Source organism: Physella acuta, unplaced genomic scaffold, assembly GCF_028476545.2.
Source record: "Physella acuta isolate Inbredline_101_S28 unplaced genomic scaffold, ASM2847654v3 ptg002188l, whole genome shotgun sequence".
NCBI lineage: Eukaryota > Metazoa > Mollusca > Gastropoda > Physidae > Physella > Physella acuta.
The window spans coordinates 44,903-64,875 of NW_026733689.1; the positions used below are offsets into that span (position 1 = coordinate 44,903).

Consider the following 19,973-nt stretch of genomic DNA (forward strand, 5'->3'; position numbering starts at 1 on the left):
GTGTGACGGAGGGGAGGGGGGGGGAGGTAAAAATCGTCAAAAAAAGCGTGACGTCATTTATGGATGACCCCTTAAAATAATCTCAATATTTTTTTTCAACGAACGACATGAAGCTATGTTTTTCCTCCTTATTCAAATACAAATGAGAAACCAAAATTTGAATTCAAAGACAGCTACCTTTAGTGTGCTGACAGATACCAGAACAAGTTTGGGAAGCTCAGTAACACTGATCTAGAGCAGGGGTCTCCAAACTTTTCAGTCCGAGGGCCACATTAACTATCAAATTTCAGTTCGGGGGCCAGTTTCTTCCAGACATATCTTTGATTTTTCTGGGCAGTTGCTCAGCCATCACCAACAACCGTTTTTTCTGGGGACAAAAAGATCTCCGCGGGCCGGATGAGAGGACCTCGCGGGCCGCATCCGGCCCGCGGGCCGTAGTTTGGAGACCCCTGATCTAGAGCAAGCAACTAGGGCCTAAGTTCAATATGCTAAATTTAAGTTTAGAAATACACTGGACGGCAACTTATGCAACTTGGCAACTCTGAATACATTTCATGTTTTCAGTCGATCAATATTAGGTAGTCGAATTTTTTATTCATTTTATATATATAAAAAATACAATAAAGTGTCATTGTGTGTATAATTAAGTGAAAAAAAATTAAAACGTGTTGAAAAATATTTTTTACTTTATTCACCCCTGCACACTTAGCCTCACTTTCAAAAGTGCATCGCATCCGTAAACTAAACGAATTCTGAAACTTCAACCAGTGAAAATGGTTGGTAGATTCTAGATCTAGATCTAAAGTCTAGAATATATCTAGATTCTATATCTAGATTAGATCTATATCCAGTAAAAATTAGCAAATGGCCAGATTGTAGATCCAGCCAGTCTATTTACTTTAGTAGAGGGAGACTTAGTAAATAAAATAATACTTGAAAATTATTGAACTCCTTGCCTTATCACTTAAAATTAAAATCTAATAAATATTGTCAATATTGTACTTGTACTTTATTGTAATAAATAATAAATATTAATAAATAACTAGATCTATCAATAATATTATAATAATAATCTAATATCTAAGACATTATCTAGATCTAGAGTTCAATTTCATAATAATGTGGATAACGATTATCATTATGATTATAATAAATTATTATATAAAACTAAAACGATTATCAATCAATCTTCCACCATCTACTGAACTGATCTAGATCTAGATCTAGACCATTCTAGACTATTTCACAACTTTAATAATTTTATTAATCTAATTCTAGTTATTCTAGAATCTAGATCAAGCCTACTATTTTTACCAAGAGACTCTCTCATGTCTACATTACACTAGATAGGCCTATAGATCTAGAATAAATCAATAAATCTAGATTATTCTAGATAAGGCAAGGTATTTTGTAATTTAGGGCCTATAGGCTATAGCCTACTTTATTACTGTAACATTAGTTTTAGAAGCAGTTAGATCTAGATCTATATTCTAGATCTATCAATTTTCAAAGTAGTGGATCTATATTGGATTTTGTTTAAAAAAAATTAAGACATAGATCTAGATCTAATACTAGGCCCAAACAAAATTATGAACTGAAATAATACATTTTTGTAGTTATTAAAAATGTTCAATGTTTTGTAGCTTATATTAATTTAATTTATTTTTTAAGCTGTTATTGTAAAATAAGTAGGTAAAGGTTTGTTTCTCTACTACCTCATGCGACAATAACATTTTTATAACTCTAAGTTCTTCAAAGAAAAAAACAACTGCTTATTAAGAAATCTTGATTGACAAAGATCATGTACAACAAAACAGTACAACACCACACCAACCTGGACATGGATCAACGAACCTAATCAAAGTTAGGCTGGAGCCTATGGAGTAGCTTGAGACAAGCAATGCTGACCTCAGGATGAACAGACCCACAGCTAGCAATACTGACGACTCAATGTACAGACCTACAGATAGCAACAGTGACAAAGGGTCGGCTTGATCGAGTCGGTAAAGCTCTTGGTTGCTATCGAAAAGTCTCGAGTTCGAACCCTCGGGCAGATGAGGCTTGTTAGCTGGGGACAGCCACTCTTCTAGGAGAGACAACTCCAAAATCAAACAACTGCTGCCTTGTAGTTTGTTCTTGGTTGGACAAAGGCTATGGAAACAAATCCAAAAGAAAAGCAGGCTGAAATCGGAGTCAATTGCCTCAATGGCACATAACCAGTTGACACATATAATTGTGATGGAGGCGTGGTCCAGTTGGCAAAGCTCATGATTGATAAATTCGAAAAAGTCTCAAGTTCAAACCCTCTGGCAGATAAGGCTTGATCCCTTCCAACACTAAAAATTAAGAACGAAGAAGAAGAAGCATACTGACCACAGAAATGACATATCCACGGCTCAAAATACTGACTATAGATCCCCAGCTGGAAATACTGACAGCTTGATGTACAGACCCTCACGTGGACTGACCAAGGAGGTGACAGACATCTAGCAATACTGACCACATAGTGTGCTGCCAACTAGAATGTTTTGAAAGAAAAAGTTGTGCATCAAGTGTTGGATATTTAAACAACATATCTCAGCATCAAACAGAAACCACCAATCAACACTGAATCTGTAGTTTCCTTGTGAGAGGACACTGCTTCGTCATGAAATCAATAGATTCTAATAAAAATGTGATGCCCTACTTTAAATTTTTTTCTCATCAATGCAGTTAATTAAAATTAATACAACTATTAATTATAACACAGAGAAACCATTGCTATTTGAGATTTCTGGAACAACCAATTTTATTTATGGAGTTATTTCCCTTTGACTAGGTTTCACAGATTAAAAATTCTGATGACTTTAGAATAATATCTTAAAAATCTTCCACATTTAAAGTTGATAAAACTAAATTGTTCATCTCTACTATATTTAAATCTCACTTAACTAACACATACAAAATTGGCTAATTATTTTTTGGTACTTTAGCTATAATGTTGGCAGTCACCATCCATTTTCCCAAGATTATAATTGTTTACCTTTTTGTAATCCTAGTCGGAGCTTGGAATAAATGAGCATCATCAAACACAAGTTATTAACTACATCCGATTTGCACGTTATCAGCGAGCGCAACGGTTACGAGCTGTTGATAAATGTTTTGAAGAACTGAAAGACAGCAGGTATTATTTAAATAAATTCTGCCTCGTAAAAACCAATTAGTGTTTGAACAACATATTTTTCCAAATGACATCTGTAATTACACACAAAGACAACTTCAATTACTAATAATGGTAGCTGGGCATAGTGCTGACCACACTTACCCTTTTGATGCTGAGTTCAGAGAAATAGATGAACTCTTCTTCACCTGCCTCATTGAGATGTAGCTATTTAAAACATTATTTTCTTATAAATATTTGACTTGAGAATGAACTCACTTGTCAAATATTTTTCAACTTGAACATGTGACCGTATGTGTAATAGAAATGTCAGGAATGTTAAACAAACTATATTTGTATCAAATGTGTTTGTTCAGAAGTGTTAACCTAACTGAATTGATGTCAAATCTAATCAACAGACTGACAGATGAGACATTCACCATTGACGAGGTGACCGACATGCTGGATGGCCTGCTGGCAGTGGTCAGGTCGGAGGTTGAGTCTGAACTAATCAACACAGCTCACACCAATGTGCTCATGTCCAGGCAGATGCTGCAGCAGGCGGAGAAATGGCACCTCAAGCTCTCCACTGACATTTCAGAACTGGAAAACAGGTTGGAAAACATTTTCTCTCTCAAGTTGGAAAACATTTCTCTCTCAAGTTGGAAAACATTTCTCTCTCAAGTTGGAAAACATTTTTCTCTCTCAAGTTGGAAAACATTTTCTCTCTTAAGTTGGAAAACATTTTTCTCTCTCAACTTCATTTTTCCATCTTAAAAATATTTACTTTTCAGTTGTAATTTTGTATTTGCTAATATAAAGTTGTTAGGTTTTTTCTTTGAAAGATTTTATTTCCATGAAAGTTTTCTTATTTCTTTTATTTATAGACTTTCTTATTTCTTTGATTATGTCATTATTTCTTTGATATTTAACTATTTTGTTTATAAATATCTTGTTAAAATATAATTTTTTTAAAACCAGGGAACTCCTGGAACAGATCAAGGAATTTGAAGAAAGAGAATTTTCTGGTGCCAAGAAAGATAAGGAATTTATCCCAAAGAAACTTATCCCAATCAACGACACAGGGCTGACTCAACTGTTGAATATGGTAATGTCTTTTCTTGGCGTAGTGAACTGTTGAATATGGTAATGTCTTTTCTTGGCGTAGTGAACTGTTAAATATGGTAATGTCTTTTCTTGGCGCAGTCAACTGTTAAATATGGTAATGTCTTTTCTTGGCTGGTAATGTCTTTTCTTGGTGTAGTCAACTGTTAAATATGGTAATATCTTTTCTTGGTGTAGTGAACTGTTAAATATGGTAATGTCTTTTCTTGGCATAGTGAACTGTTAAATATGGTAATGTCTTTTCTTGATGTAGTCAACTGTTAAATATGGTAATGTCTTTTCTTGATGTAGTCAACTGTTAAATATGGTAATGTCTTTTCTTGATGTAGTCAACTGTTAAATATGGTAATGTCTTTTCTTGATGTAGTCAACTGTTAAATATGGTAATGTCTTTTCTTGATGTAGTCAACTGTTAAATATGGTAATGTCTTTTCTTGATGTAGTCAACTGTTAAATATGGTAATGTCTTTTCTTGATGTAGTCAACTGTTAAATATGGTAATGTCTTTTCTTGATGTAGTCAACTGTTAAATATGGTAATGTCTTTTCTTGATGTAGTCAACTGTTAAATATGGTAATGTCTTTTCTTGATGTAGTCAACTGTTAAATATGGTAATGTCTTTTCTTGATGTAGTCAACTGTTAACTCTTTTCAATTCTCTCCCTTAGCTATCGTTCTTATAAGATCGACGCAGAAATGTGTAGTTTTTAATAATAATCCCTAAGCTTTTTTATTTAAATTGCATTATTTTCCTAATTGTTTTAGCATTTATAAAAACACACATAAAATGCGAAACTTATTTTCTTATTATGAAAAAAAGCGAAAGAAAACGCTTGAACCGAGCATGCCTTGCTTACGCCATTTTGGATTTTTAGTGAAGTCGATTTGAGACAGACTCTTCGAATTAAATGAAAATAAAATGTTTAACACCGCAAGTGATATGAGTTTTTGTGGTGAATCGTCTGATAAAGATATTGTGGAAACAGAATTCGAAGATTCAAACGATGATTTGGGAAATATCTCAGTTAATAACTCAACACAACATAGGGACTGACATCGGTGAGTTGACAACTTTTTTTTTTCAATGTTAAGACTGAACATTTTTAATTAAATTGCCCCACCATGAACTTAATCATTATAACAAGCACTCATATTAATTACACCATCCTCTTCTGGAAATATCGATATAATATGAAGCATTTATATTATTTATAAAATATTAAATAAAAATAAAATAAAATGCACCATTCACACCAGTAAATAAAAAAAAAATGGTTGCTAAGGAGCTGTTTACAGTGTATGTTCTAGCATCTTGTAGCTTTGTCTAAATATTTCTGCTTTGTATTCACTGTTAACTAGCTATAGTTGCTTAGTTTCTAATATATATTTTAAGTATTTCAATATTCTCTTGTTTTTATAGCTATTACATTATTTTATATTCTAAGTATTAGGCCTATATTATTTATAATAAATCATCTAGCCAAGTCAACATATATTTTATGTTTTGATTTCAGACCCAAGACAGCATCCTGATGTAGATGGTGGACCTCCAGATCCTAAATTCCAACCTGCTAAGAAACATGGAACACATCTTAGTCAATGGGGACATTTTAACTAAAAGAGCTGCTAGGGAATCCCTTAGCCCTGTGTCATTTCGTCAAGCTGTACTTTACAGTGGATATGGTGAAGACAATTGTTATGTATACCAACCGTTATGCAGCACACTGTGGACTTACAAGACCTATTTCCAAAAGGTGGTAAAATTTAACTATAGATCTATAGATGAGTTCTTTTGTTAGGTTTGCTGATGTTTGAAGACAAGACACCACAGACTTCCACCTCTGGCTTATCTTATGATGTAGTTACCATATCGTCACAATCAGTCTTGCGTGAGGTATATCTTTTATTTTTTGACAGCTTGTACACTAAACTTAAACTATTTAAAGATCTTTTAAATGTGAAATTGGTTTTTGTGGCACAATTATAAAAATTGGAAAGGTTTTCTTATTGCCCTAAAAGATAGGTCTTTTGAAAAAGTTTCAAAAAGAGGTGACATGCTTTGGTTTAGCGAGGGTGACATTGTAACAGTTGAGTGGCGCGATAATAAAACAGTCTGTGATGTCAAGCTTTGAGACAACTTATGGTTCAGTAAAGGTAAACAGCAGAACATAGGTAGGAGGTAATTATACACAGTTGTATGTTGATCAAGCAATTAGTATTCAGGAAAATAAGTAATAAATAATGGGGGGGGTCAGTACTAAGTGTCGCAATTGTGATACATATCTGTATTCACAAAAAGAGTAACTGTTTGTTATAATTTCATGAATCTTCTTGAATCTTGTTGTTTTTATTTTGTTATCAATAATCTTATCCTATTTTATATTAATTTATTTGCAGATTACTTTTTTTATAAATTTTTTACTTATTTCCCCTTACACAGGTCATGTTATTGTTTATTGTATATTTTTTTTAGTTCTTGTCCTAAATGCATCACATAACCTTTTTTTAATGCAGAAATGATTTATCTATCCAATAAACATTACTTTGTTTCATTATAGGACTTGGCTTATTTTTTTTGTTCTTGGTGTTTTTCATGTAATTGTTTTTAAAAAAGTAAAATCAATTTTAATTAATTAATTAATTAATTGTGCCATCAAGGCCATACCTGCTACATTGGATTTTTTAATCTCTGCTGATTCTCTATTCAATTACCTAAAGAATGGTGCATAACACTATATACTTTCCTTGTTTAATAATGTCTAGTGGACATTTTACAATTGAGACCAGTGTACTCCAATATTTTTCTACTAAACCTGAGAATTGTAAAGAGTTAAATATGGTAATGTCTTTTCTTGATGTAGTCAACTGTTAAATATGGTAATGTCTTTTCTTGGTGTAGTCAACTGTTAAATATGGTAATATCTTTTCTTGGTGTAGTGAACTGTTAAATATGGTAATGTCTTTTCTTGGCGTAGTCAACTGTTAAATATGGTAATGTCTTTTCTTGATGTAGTCAACTGTTAAATATGGTAATGTCTTTTCTTGGCATAGTGAACTGTTAAATATGGTAATGTCTTTTCTTGATGTAGTCAACTGTTAAATATGGTAATGTCTTTTCTTGGCATAGTGAACTGTTAAATATGGTAATGTCTTTTCTTGGCATAGTGAACTGTTAAATATGGTAATGTCTTTTCTTGATGTAGTCAACTGTTAAATATGGTAATGTCTTTTCTTGATGTAGTCAACTGTTAAATATGGTAATGTCTTTTCTTGATGTAGTCAACTGTTAAATATGGTAATGTCTTTTCTTGGTGTAGTGAACTGTTAAATATGGTAATGTCTTTTCTTGGTGTAGTCAACTGTTAAATATGGTAATGTCTTTTCTTGATGTAGTCAACTGTTAAATATGGTAATGTCTTTTCTTGGCATAGTGAACTGTTAAATATGGTAATGTCTTTTCTTGATGTAGTCAACTGTTAAATATGGTAATGTCTTTTCTTGGCATAGTGAACTGTTAAATATGGTAATGTCTTTTCTTGGCATAGTGAACTGTTAAATATGGTAATGTCTTTTCTTGATGTAGTCAACTGTTAAATATGGTAATGTCTTTTCTTGATGTAGTCAACTGTTAAATATGGTAATGTCTTTTCTTGATGTAGTCAACTGTTAAATATGGTAATGTCTTTTCTTGATGTAGTCAACTGTTAAATATGGTAATGTCTTTTCTTGATGTAGTCAACTGTTAAATATGGTAATGTCTTTTCTTGATGTAGTCAACTGTTAAATATGGTAATGTCTTTTCTTGATGTAGTCAACTGTTAAATATGGTAATGTCTTTTCTTGATGTAGTCAACTGTTAAATATGGTAAAAATAATTTGATCGGGTGAACAGTCCGATTTATCCTCACGCCTGGAATTTATTAAAATTTTGTACTTTTTAACACATGCATGCTTAGTTTTATAATTGTATCTTACAGAAAATTGATGAACTAGAATCTGAGAATGAGATGCTCTTGCAACGACTCGCTAAGTTTGATAAGGAGGTAAGTGGTTGTTTTTTTTTAGCTCCCCATAATCAGTCTTGACCATCTCTCATCCAGCATCAGATTATGGTACAACATATCCCATTACGTTACTCTAAGCTAGATTATAAACCAAATAACTATCTGAAGTACTCCTATTATTTAAACCCCACCCCTTTCATACAAAATGGGTAAGATAAAAGACTGCCTAGGTAACATTAACATAATACCTGGATTTGTTCTTGTTTTATTATAAAGTTTTGAAGGAATCAATTGAAACCCTTTCTGCCATCACACATGACAATAGAACACATCTTCAACTCTAGATTTTAAAAGTTTTCTAGTATAGTTTCATTTCTCATATCATTTACACTGTCAATCTTTAGGTGTAAATATTTCCTCATGTTTTTGACTGTTAATTGCTAACTGCTGTCTCTAACTTTCAGTTTACAAACAACTATGAAAGATCAAAATCCTTGACCTCTGACCTTGAGCGCCTGCAATCTGAGCTTCGAGCCAAAGGAACAAGGGTAATTTAAACTCTTTATTTCTTAGCATAAAATGACAAATAATTATGGAACAAGGATAATTTTAACTCTTTATTTCTTAGCATAAAATGACAAATAATTAAGGAACAAGGGTAATTTAACTCTTTATTTCTTAGCATTAAACAACAGACATCTTTCTTGTATTTATATTTCAATGTGTCTTTGTTTGAAATGTGCTTCTCATTGTTACCCTTTTATTAGAAAGTAACATTTTTCTGCAGACATAGTATAAACTTGATAAACCATTATGTATAATATTAACATGTTATAAATGATCAATTATTTTATTTCTAATAGAAATAACTAGATTATATTTCTTTATTAAAAGATTAAAAACTAAAGGTCCAGTTTCAACCCAATAATTCATAAGGCAGATGAAGTAGAGTTAACTTATTTCTTGATCTAAACTTGAGACCTTTAGGTTAGCAGTCAAGCTCTCTACCACTGAGCCAAGCCTTCACATTAAAAAAAAAATTACCCTAATCTTTTGTGTCACACAGCCTGGGGCAACACCAGAAGAAGTTTCTGAGATGAGTCGTCAGATGGCTGCGCTACAGCTTCAGATTGATCAGGTTAGTGGGGTTGTCAGATGGCTGACTACAGGTTGATCAGGTTAGTGGGGTTGTCAGATGGCTGCGCTACAGCTTCAGATTGATCAGGTTAGTGGGGTTGTCAGATGGCTGACTACAGGTTGATCAGGTTAGTGGGGTTGTCAGATGGCTGCGCTACAGCTTCAGATTGATCAGGTTAGTGGGGTTGTCAGATGGCTGACTACAGATTGATCAGGTTAGTGGGGTTGTCAGATGGCTGCGCTACAGCTTCAGATTGATCAGGTTAGTGGGGTTGTCAGATGGCTGCGCTTCAGATTGATCAGGTTAGTGGGGTTGTCAGATGGCTGCACTACAGGTTGATCAGGTTAGTGGGGTTGTCAGATGGCTGCGCTACAGATTGATCAGGTTAGTGGGGTTGTCCGATGGCTGACTACAGATTGATCAGGTTAGTGGGGTTGTCAGATGGCTGTGCTACAGCTTCAGATTGATCAGGTTAGTGGGGTTGTCAGATGGCTGCGCTACAGCTTCAGATTGATCAGGTTAGTGGGGTTGTCAGATGGCTGCACTACAGGTTGATCAGGTTAGTGGGGTTGTCAGATGGCTGACTACAGATTGATCAGGTTAGTGGGGTTGTCAGATGGCTGCGCTACAGCTTCAGATTGATCAGGTTAGTGGGGTTGTCAGATGGCTGCACTACAGCTTCAGATTGATCAGGTTAGTGGGGTTGTCAGATGGCTGCGCTACAGCTTCAGATTGATCAGGTTAGTGGGGTTGTCAGATGGCTGCGCTACAGCTTCAGATTGATCAGGTTAGTGGGGTTGTCAGATGGCTGCACTACAGCTTCAGATTGATCAGGTTAGTGGGGTTGTCAGATGGCTGCGCTACAGCTTCAGATTGATCAGGTTAGTGGGGTTGTCAGATGGCTGCGCTACAGCTTCAGATTGATCAGGTTAGTGGGGTTGTCAGATGGCTGCGCTACAGCTTCAGATTGATCAGGTTAGTGGGGGTGTCAGATGGCTGACTACAGATTGATCAGGTTAGTGGGGTTGTCAGATGGCTGCGCTACAGCTTCAGATTGATCAGGTTAGTGGGGGTGTCAGATGGCTGACTACAGATTGATCAGGTTAGTGGGGTTGTCAGATGGCTGGACTACAGATTGATCAGGTTAGTGGGGTTGTCAGATGGCTGCACTACAGATTGATCAGGTTAGTGGGGTTGTCAGATGGCTGCACTACAGCTACAGATTGATCAGGTTAGTGGGGTTGTCAGATGGCTGCACTACAGCTACAGATTGATCAGGTTAGTGGGGTTGTCAGATGGCTGCACTACAGATTGATCAGGTTAGTGGGGTTGTCAGATGGCTGCACTACAGGTTGATCAGGTTAGTGGGGTTGTCAGATGGCTGCACTACAGATTGATCAGGTTAGTGGGGTTGTCAGATGGCTGCACTACAGATTGATCAGGTTAGTGGGGTTGTCAGATGGCTGCGCTACAGCTTCAGATTGATCAGGTTAGTGGGGTTGTCAGATGGCTGCGCTACAGCTTCAGATTGATCAGGTTAGTGGGGTTGTCAGATGGCTGACTACAGATTGATCAGGTTAGTGGGGTTGTCAGATGGCTGCACTACAGATTGATCAGGTTAGTGGGGTTGTCAGATGGCTGCACTACAGATTGATCAGGTTAGTGGGGTTGTCAGATGGCTGCGCTTCAGATTGATCAGGTTAGTGGGGTTGTCAGATGGCTGCGCTACAGCTTCAGATTGATCAGGTTAGTGGGGTTGTCAGATGGCTGTGCTACAGCTTCAGATTGATCAGGTTAGTGGGGTTGTCAGATGGCTGCGCTACAGCTTCAGATTGATCAGGTTAGTGGGGTTGTCAGATGGCTGCGCTACAGCTTCAGATTGATCAGGTTAGTGGGGTTGTCAGATGGCTGCGCTACAGCTTCAGATTGATCAGGTTAGTGGGGTTGTCAGATGGCTGCACTACAGATTGATCAGGTTAGTGGGGTTGTCAGATGGCTGCACTACAGATTGATCAGGTTAGTGGGGTTGTCAGATGGCTGCGCTTCAGATTGATCAGGTTAGTGGGGTTGTCAGATGGCTGCGCTACAGCTTCAGATTGATCAGGTTAGTGGGGTTGTCAGATGGCTGCGCTACAGCTTCAGATTGATCAGGTTAGTGGGGTTGTCAGATGGCTGCGCTACAGCTTCAGATTGATCAGGTTAGTGGGGTTGTCAGATGGCTGTGCTACAGCTTCAGATTGATCAGGTTAGTGGGGTTGTCAGATGGCTGCGCTACAGCTTCAGATTGATCAGGTTAGTGGGGTTGTCAGATGGCTGCGCTACAGCTCCAGATTGATCAGGTTAGTGGGGTTGTCAGATGGTTGCGCTACAGCTTCAGATTGATCAGGTTAGTGGGGGTGTCAGATGGCTGCGCTACAGATTGATCAGGTTAGTGGGGTTGTCAGATGGCTGCACTACAGGTTGATCAGGTTAGTGGGGTTGTCAGATGGCTGCACTACAGCTTCAGATTGATCAGGTTAGTGGGGTTGTCAGATGGCTGCGCTACAGATTGATCAGGTTAGTGGGGTTGTCAGATGGCTGCACTACAGCTTCAGATTGATCAGGTTAGTGGGGTTGTCAGATGGCTGCGCTACAGCTTCAGATTGATCAGGTTAGTGGGGTTGTCAGATGGCTGCGCTACAGCTTCAGATTGATCAGGTTAGTGGGGTTGTCAGATGGCTGCACTACAGGTTGATCAGGTTAGTGGGGTTGTCAGATGGCTGACTACAGATTGATCAGGTTAGTGGGGTTGTCAGATGGCTGCGCTACAGCTTCAGATTGATCAGGTTAGTGGGGTTGTCAGATGGCTGACTACAGATTGATCAGGTTAGTGGGGTTGTCAGATGGCTGCGCTTCAGATTGATCAGGTTAGTGGGGTTGTCAGATGGCTGCGCTTCAGATTGATCAGGTTAGTGGGGTTGTCAGATGGCTGCGCTACAGATTGATCAGGTTAGTGAGGTTGTCAGATGGCTGCGCTACTGATTGATCAGGTTAGTGGGGTTGTCAGATGGCTGCGCTTCAGATTGATCAGGTTAGTGGGGTTGTCAGATGGCTGTGCTACAGCTTCAGATTGATCAGGTTAGTGGGGTTGTCAGATGGCTGCGCTAAAGCTTCAGATTGATCAGGTTAGTGGGGTTGTCAGATGGCTGCGCTACAGCTTCAGATTGATCAGGTTAGTGGGGTTGTCAGATGGCTGCGCTACAGATTGATCAGGTTAGTGGGGTTGTCAGATGGCTGCGCTTCAGATTGATCAGGTTAGTGGGGTTGTCAGATGGCTGTGCTACAGCTTCAGATTGATCAGGTTAGTGGGGTTGTCAGATGGCTGCGCTAAAGCTTCAGATTGATCAGGTTAGTGGGGTTGTCAGATGGCTGCGCTAAAGCTTCAGATTGATCAGGTTAGTGGGGTTGTCAGATGGCTGCGCTTCAGATTGATCAGGTTAGTGGGGTTGTGAGATGGCTGCACTACAGATTGATCAGGTTAGTGGGGTTGTCAGATGGCTGCGCTAAAGCTTCAGATTGATCAGGTTAGTGGGGTTGTCAGATGGCTGCGCTTCAGATTGATCAGGTTAGTGGGGTTGTCAGATGGCTGCGCTACAGCTTCAGATTGATCAGGTTAGTGGGGTTGTGAGATGGCTGCACTACAGCTTCAGATTGATCAGGTTAGTGGGGTTGTCAGATGGCTGACTACAGATTGATCAGGTTAGTGGGGTTGTCAGATGGCTGCGCTACAGCTACAGATTGATCAGGTTAGTGGGGTTGTCAGATGGCTGCACTACAGGTTGATCAGGTTAGTGGGGTTGTCAGATGGCTGACTACAGCTTCAGATTGATCAGGCTAGTGGAGTTGTCAGATGGCTGCGCTAAAGCTTCAGATTGATCAGGTTAGTGGGGTTGTCAGATGGCTGTGCTACAGCTTCAGATTGATCAGGCTAGTGGGGTTGTCAGATGGCTGCTCTAAAGCTTCAGATTGATCAGGTTAGTGGGGTTGTCAGATGGCTGACTACAGCTTCAGATTGATCAGGTTAGTGGGGTTGTCAGATGGCTGCGCTACAGATTGATCAGGTTAGTGGGGTTGTCAGATGGCTGCGCTTCAGATTGATCAGGTTAGTGGGGTTGTCAGATGGCTGACTACAGATTGATCAGGTTAGTGGGGTTGTCAGATGGCTGCACTACAGGTTGATCAGGTTAGTGAGGTTGTCAGATGGCTGCGCTACAGATTGATCAGGTTAGTGGGGTTGTCAGATGGCTGCGCTTCAGATTGATCAGGTTAGTGGGGTTGTCAGATGGCTGTGCTACAGCTTCAGATTGATCAGGTTAGTGGGGTTGTCAGATGGCTGCGCTAAAGCTTCAGATTGATCAGTTTAGTGGGGTTGTCAGATGGCTGCGCTAAAGCTTCAGATTGATCAGGTTAGTGGGGTTGTCAGATGGCTGCGCTAAAGCTTCAGATTGATCAGGTTAGTGGGGTTGTCAGATGGCTGCGCTACAGATTGATCAGGTTAGTGGGGTTGTCAGATGGCTGCGCTTCAGATTGATCAGGTTAGTGGGGTTGTCAGATGGCTGTGCTACAGCTTCAGATTGATCAGGTTAGTGGGGTTGTCAGATGGCTGCGCTAAAGCTTCAGATTGATCAGGTTAGTGGGGTTGTCAGATGGCTGCACTAAAGCTTCAGATTGATCAGGTTAGTGGGGTTGTCAGATGGCTGACTACAGCTTCAGATTGATCAGGTTAGTGGGGTTGTCAGATGGCTGCGCTACAGCTTCAGATTGATCAGGTTAGTGGGGTTGTCAGATGGCTGTGATATAGATTGATCACGTTAGTGGGGTTGTAAGATGGCTGCGCTACAGCTTCAGATTAATCAGGTTAGTGGGGTTGTAAGATGGCTGTGATATAGATTGATCAGGTTAGTGGGGTTGTCAGATGGCTGCGCTTCAGATTGATCAAGTTAGTGGGGTTGTCAGTGGGTTCATTGAGGTCGAATGGTTAATTATAAAATGAAAAAATTTCAAATATCCAAGTTGTATTAGTTTTATTGGTGTTTTTGTCACTCCTGTCATTTTGTCACTCCTGTCATTTTGTCACTCCTGTCATTTTGTCACTCCTGTCATTTTGTCACAACTGTTGATTGTTCTATTGATGTTCCTGTATTTAGGAGAGGCAGAAGGGTCAAGTTTCAGCAGAACATGCGGAGCAAGAGATGGCTAAGACCAAACATGAACTCTTAAAGATCAGGGAAATGTTAGAGCTAGCGGAGAAGGTCAGATCTCATTTTTCTCTGACATATTTATTACAGATGTTAGTTGAAGATAAGCACTGAGACTCTAGTTAGATGAAAACTATTGTACTTTAGTTAGATGAAAACTATTGTACTTTAGTTAGATGAAAACTATTGTACTTTAGTTAGATGAAAACTATTGTACTTTAGTTAGATGAAAACTATTGTACTTTAGTTAGATGAAAACTATTGTACTTTAGTTAGATGAAAACTATTGTACTTTAGTTAGATGAAAACTATTGTACTTTAGTTAGATGAAAACTATTGTACTTTAGTTAGATGAAAACTATTGTACTTTAGTTAGATGAAAACTATTGCACTTTAGTTAGATGAAAACTATTGTACTTTAGTTAGATGAAAACTATTGTACTTTAGTTAGATGAAAACTATTGTACTTTAGTTAGATGAAAACTATTGTACTTTGCCAAATTATCACACACTATTCCTATTTAAAATATCATGCACATCACGCTAAAGCTAACATACATACTTTTGGTTTAAAATATAAACTTCTTATCCAAAGTCAGCTACACAGCATCATGCACAATGGTAAACAAAGGTACTTAACTTCCTCTGATTTCAGGAACTGGAAAAGAAAGTGAGCCAAACAAATCCATTTAAAAATTTAAAACAAATGCTCCAAAGAAAGAATGATCAGCTGAAAGATTTACGGAAAAGACTAGGAAAGTAAGTTTACCTATCATACCTGTGTAGACACAAGTTTACCTATCATACCTGTGTAGACACAAGTTTACCTATCATACCTGTGTAGACACAAGTTTATCTATCATACCTGTGTAGACACAAGTTTACCTATCATACCTGTGTAGACACAAGTTTATCTATCATACCTGTGTAGACACAAGTTTACCTATCATACCTGTGTAGACACAAGTTTACCTATCATACCTGTGTAGACACAAGTTTACCTATCATACCTGTGTAGACACAAGTTTACCTATCATACCTGTGTAGACACAAGTTTACCTATCATACCTGTGTAGACACAAGTTTACCTATCATACCTGTGTATACACAAGTTTACCTATCATACCTGTGTAAACACAAGTTTACCTATCATACCTGTGTAGACACAAGTTTATCATACCTGTGTAGACACAAGTTTACCTATCATACCTGTGTAGACACTGCTGACCCAACCAAATGGGAGTAAAATTATCCTAAAAACGGATTGTTGAGCATAATTTAAATTAATGAGTCATACTATTTGAAAAAAAAGTGTATAAATAACTCACCAAACCATAAAATAACTTTAAAATTTCTTTAGAGAGCTAATGGTGAGTTATACCACAGAAGTAGAGTATCTAGGTTATTTTTAACCTCAGGATGAAACAGTCAATGTGACTTATACCAAGATCTACAGTAAAAAAAAGTAAAGTTCCCTTTTCAAACCTGGCGGTCTATAGTGACAAGTGAAGTAGCGTTAACTTGTTTCTGTGACCTCGGCAAATGAAGAGATAGTGTGGTCAGCACTATGCCCAGCGCCTTTACTTTCCCTAACGTGAGTTAGCTACCCAACCGAGTTAGGTGGACTCAGGGACGGTCTACTGACTTGAACCCGGATTCGAACTCGAGACTTAAGGGTTAGCAGTCCAGCTCTCTACCTCTAGACCACTCCGCCTCCTTGATCTACACTAAAACATTCTGCCCATTTTCAAGCTCAAGATATCAGCGTTTGACCACTGTATCACCTTGTTTGCTGATTATAATTTCCCTAGACTCTAGGTGTTGAAGAAAGGTTCTGTGTTGAATGTATTACTATTGTATACATTTTTGGTGAATTTTGTTTTTGACACTTTTTTCCTTTTATCAAACAGGTATGAGGAAGTTGAAGATGATTAGTTGGATGATGTGATCAATGTGATCTGCTAGAAAGTCCCTCTCATTGTTTTACACTTTATCTTTGGTGCACTGGTTTTGTTCCCTTGAATTCAAACACACTAGCTGTTTTTTATAACGCCTTTGAAAATAATGTTAGGAAAATATTTATTTAAAATTATAGTCAGAAACAGAAATAACACATTTAATACTGTGCAATTATCAGGCAATTTTAAAAGTTAATGCACCAATGTTTTATATACTCACTTTTATTCATTTATTTACCACAAAAATATATCTCATCTTTTATTCATTTCTTTACCATAAAAATATATCTGATCTTTTATTTATTTCTTTACCACAAAAATATATCTCATTTCTTCACCTAATAGCATATGTATCACTGCATTTTAAAAGTTATTTATCAACTCACTAAAGCCAAAAGTAGATAAGGTTACAAAAAGTATTTCAGAGGATGGCACTCACTCACAAGACTGAGCTTTGACTGCTGCTTAAGCCTCACATACTAAACAATAAAATACTGCCTCACATACTAAACATCACATAATCCTCACATACAAAACATCACAAAATCCTCACATACTAAACAACAAAATATTGTCTCAAAATCTTTACATACTAAACAAAATAATATTCTCAATTAATCATCTCTCCCTTTTGAGAGATATTTAGTTTTAAAACTATTCTTCTCTATCTATTTGCTAATGTGATCTTTAAAGAAAATTCCATCCATAAATGATTCCTGCCGTTACTTAAATTACAAAGTTCTATTTGTAAATAAAAGATGTTCTATACCACTGTTGTCCTAATGTGTAGGTTGTTTTAAAATTTGTTTTAGCTTGCTAGGATGGCTATTTTGTAGCTTACTACTTGTATGACCAGTAGGTAATTGAGGCTGAGGCGTGTGTGTTTAATTATCTGACCTAATGATGATTAAAAGCTCGTCTTTTTATTTTTTAATGTATTGATTAAACCAAGTAGAATAAATACACTTTATGAGCTATTACAAATGTAGTGTATTGAAGCTAAATGATGTAAAGTTTTTCAGTCAAATTATGTAGTGAATTTCACAGTCATATGATTGGAGCTAAATTATGTAGTGTATTTCATAGTTGTTTGATGAAAGCTAATGTATGATTAAAGCTTATGTATGATTAAATCTAAATGAAGTATGATACCTGTAAAATGGAAAGCACATGATCATGGTCAATATTTAATAATTTTCTGGTAATAAACTGGTAGAGAGTTCTGTAAAAATATGATTAAATTTAACTTAAACATGTATGTATTAAATAATGTGTTAAATTTTACAGCTATATGTATGTTATATTGCGTTGTTTTTCATTACAAATAATATACTTTTATGTTGTTGTTTTTTTACATTTATTTAATTATGTGTTCAACATAATTTTAGTGGTTACCTCCCTTGGACATAAAGCTCTATCAATCCCTGATAACAGCTGGGTTATTTTGATGAAGTGAATAACAAAAAGGGTTGCCATGTTTTCACGACAAAGCAGATAGCAATTAGTTTGATTAACTTCACATAAATAATAATATTTACATGAGGGGAGATCCCAGTAGAATAGCTTTTTTTTTGCTATTACATTTTACAAATAATTTAATATTTCCAACTAGATTTATTTCTTATGAAACAAGACTGCAGTACAGTTGTGTCTAAGATTTTTATTGAGGCCTATCTATGTGTATCTGTATCATCAGATATATGTGTGATCTTACAGATCTATCTGTGTGTAGCTGTATCATCAGATATATGTGTGTATGTGTTGATCTTACAGATCTGTGTGTAGCTGTATCGTCATGTTAGATATCCGTGTGTTCATCAAATAGATATATATATGTGTATGTCTTGCTGTATCATCATGTAATTCAATCAAAACTCATGGAGAGTAATTCTCCCCTTTCCTCTCCCTCCTCCCCAATCACAGCTGGTGACTGATTTACTTCCCGTTGGGGGGGGGGGGGGCTAAACAAAACATTACTAATGTCAACAGTGACAGATCTAACTATTTAAAAAAAAACACATTAAAATAGATCCCATGTGCAGGCTCCATTTAGATCTTGGAGGAACGGTTCGAGTGAACAGATTGTAAAATCACGTTGTTTTGTGTGTCTCTACTCATCATAAGATATGCTTCCATTATAGGAAAAAGACAAATGTGTAGAGCTTTATAGATAGGCTACATTCTTCAAGTCAAAGAACAAACGAAAAATAACATCATCTGTAAATTACGCATTTTATCAGAACCATTTTGGTCTATTTAGTCAACTTAAATTACCTCACGTCGGGACCCCCCCCCCCTTTTTTTTTTTCACTCGTTTCAGCACACTTAGTAAAGAAAAAAAACAGACCTCCAATCTTAAATAACGTAATAAAAATCTAAACGAAGTTCTCAATCTCTCTTCCCCCCCCCCCCCCCCACTCCACAGGCAAATTCTATGACGAGGGGAGGGGCTTTCAATAATTAACTCGGGGAATACGCACCAAAAAGGGAAGGAAAAAGAACGGATTTTTTTTTAATTGATCAGAAAATGGAACCTCTTCATTCGTTTAAAAACAAAACTTTTGTATTTGTTTTAAACATGGTCACAGCGCACCATACTCATTTGAATGGATTGTATTGCTAACAGCAAAACACTAACATTTTCACAATATCCACACTCTGTGGCCAGTTTTTTTTTCAATTTCATTTCTTTTTAAATTATGTATGCCTTGGGTTGGGTTTCTTGCTTGATCAGGTCGATGTCAGCAGTGTTGATACCAAAGTCGTTGCTAGCAAATGAAAGAAATACTTCCACAAATCATGAAGAGACTGCTACCAGTGTTTCTTCCAGACTTTTTTCTCCGGGGGGGGGGGGGGGGGGCGGACACCGTTAAAAGTATATATTTTCTATATAAATTTTATTTCGTTCGGGGGGGGGGGGGGGGGGAGATGCCTGGAAGAAACTCTGGCTGCTACGCCCCTGACTCAACTGAGTGACATCTAATAAGAACGACCCCCCCCCCCCCTCCATGAACATTTTACCGCGACACCATATGAAGCTATGGAAACTAACATCCAACCCCTCAAGCAATATCGCCGAACCATGAGATATAGTTTAGTTAAGCCAACAGTATCTTTTGGATTTATTTGTCAAACGAAACAAATTTCAATCATCAATTAAAAAAAAAACACAATGTAATGCGTGCACTCCCACTCCGCCCCCCCCCCCCCCCCCACTACACAAAACCAATATCCCTTTTAATTCTAATTAATTTTGATTACTTAATGTAATTGAGTTTTTAAGAACTATTTAAATTATTTTGCAATTTATAATTTCAATTTAAAAAAAAATCAATGTATTATCACGAAAATTGGGCCTAAGTATCACAATCAA

At 37.2% G+C, this 19,973-nt stretch overlaps 1 protein-coding gene across 2 annotated transcripts; it reads left to right on the forward strand.

Annotated features, from left to right (window-relative positions):
- Positions 1-725: 725 nt before the first annotated feature.
- LOC131932502 (leucine zipper transcription factor-like protein 1) lies at positions 726-17,882 on the forward strand. Of its 2 annotated transcripts, none has more exons than XM_059289427.1 (10): positions 726-776; positions 3,039-3,163; positions 3,559-3,753; positions 4,121-4,247; positions 8,241-8,306; positions 8,732-8,815; positions 9,334-9,405; positions 14,592-14,696; positions 15,298-15,401; positions 16,553-17,882. In XM_059289427.1, the coding sequence occupies exons 1-10, from the start codon at positions 774-776 to the stop codon at positions 16,575-16,577; spliced, it is 906 nt and encodes a 301-aa protein (XP_059145410.1). In that variant the 5' UTR covers positions 726-773; the 3' UTR covers positions 16,578-17,882. The 2 variants fall into 2 exon arrangements, with proteins under 2 accessions (XP_059145410.1, XP_059145411.1); XM_059289428.1 differs by lacking the exon at positions 726-776 and adding an exon at positions 847-917.
- The last annotated feature ends 2,091 nt before the right edge of the window (positions 17,883-19,973 follow it).

Excerpts from the sequence above, each read along its gene's own strand:
- LOC131932502 (XM_059289427.1), top strand. Across the intron at positions 3,754-4,120 it reads ATTTCAGAACTGGAAAACAG|GGAACTCCTGGAACAGATCA; the intron begins GTTGGAAAACAT and ends TTTTAAAACCAG. Across the intron at positions 4,248-8,240 it reads TGACTCAACTGTTGAATATG|AAAATTGATGAACTAGAATC; the intron begins GTAATGTCTTTT and ends TGTATCTTACAG.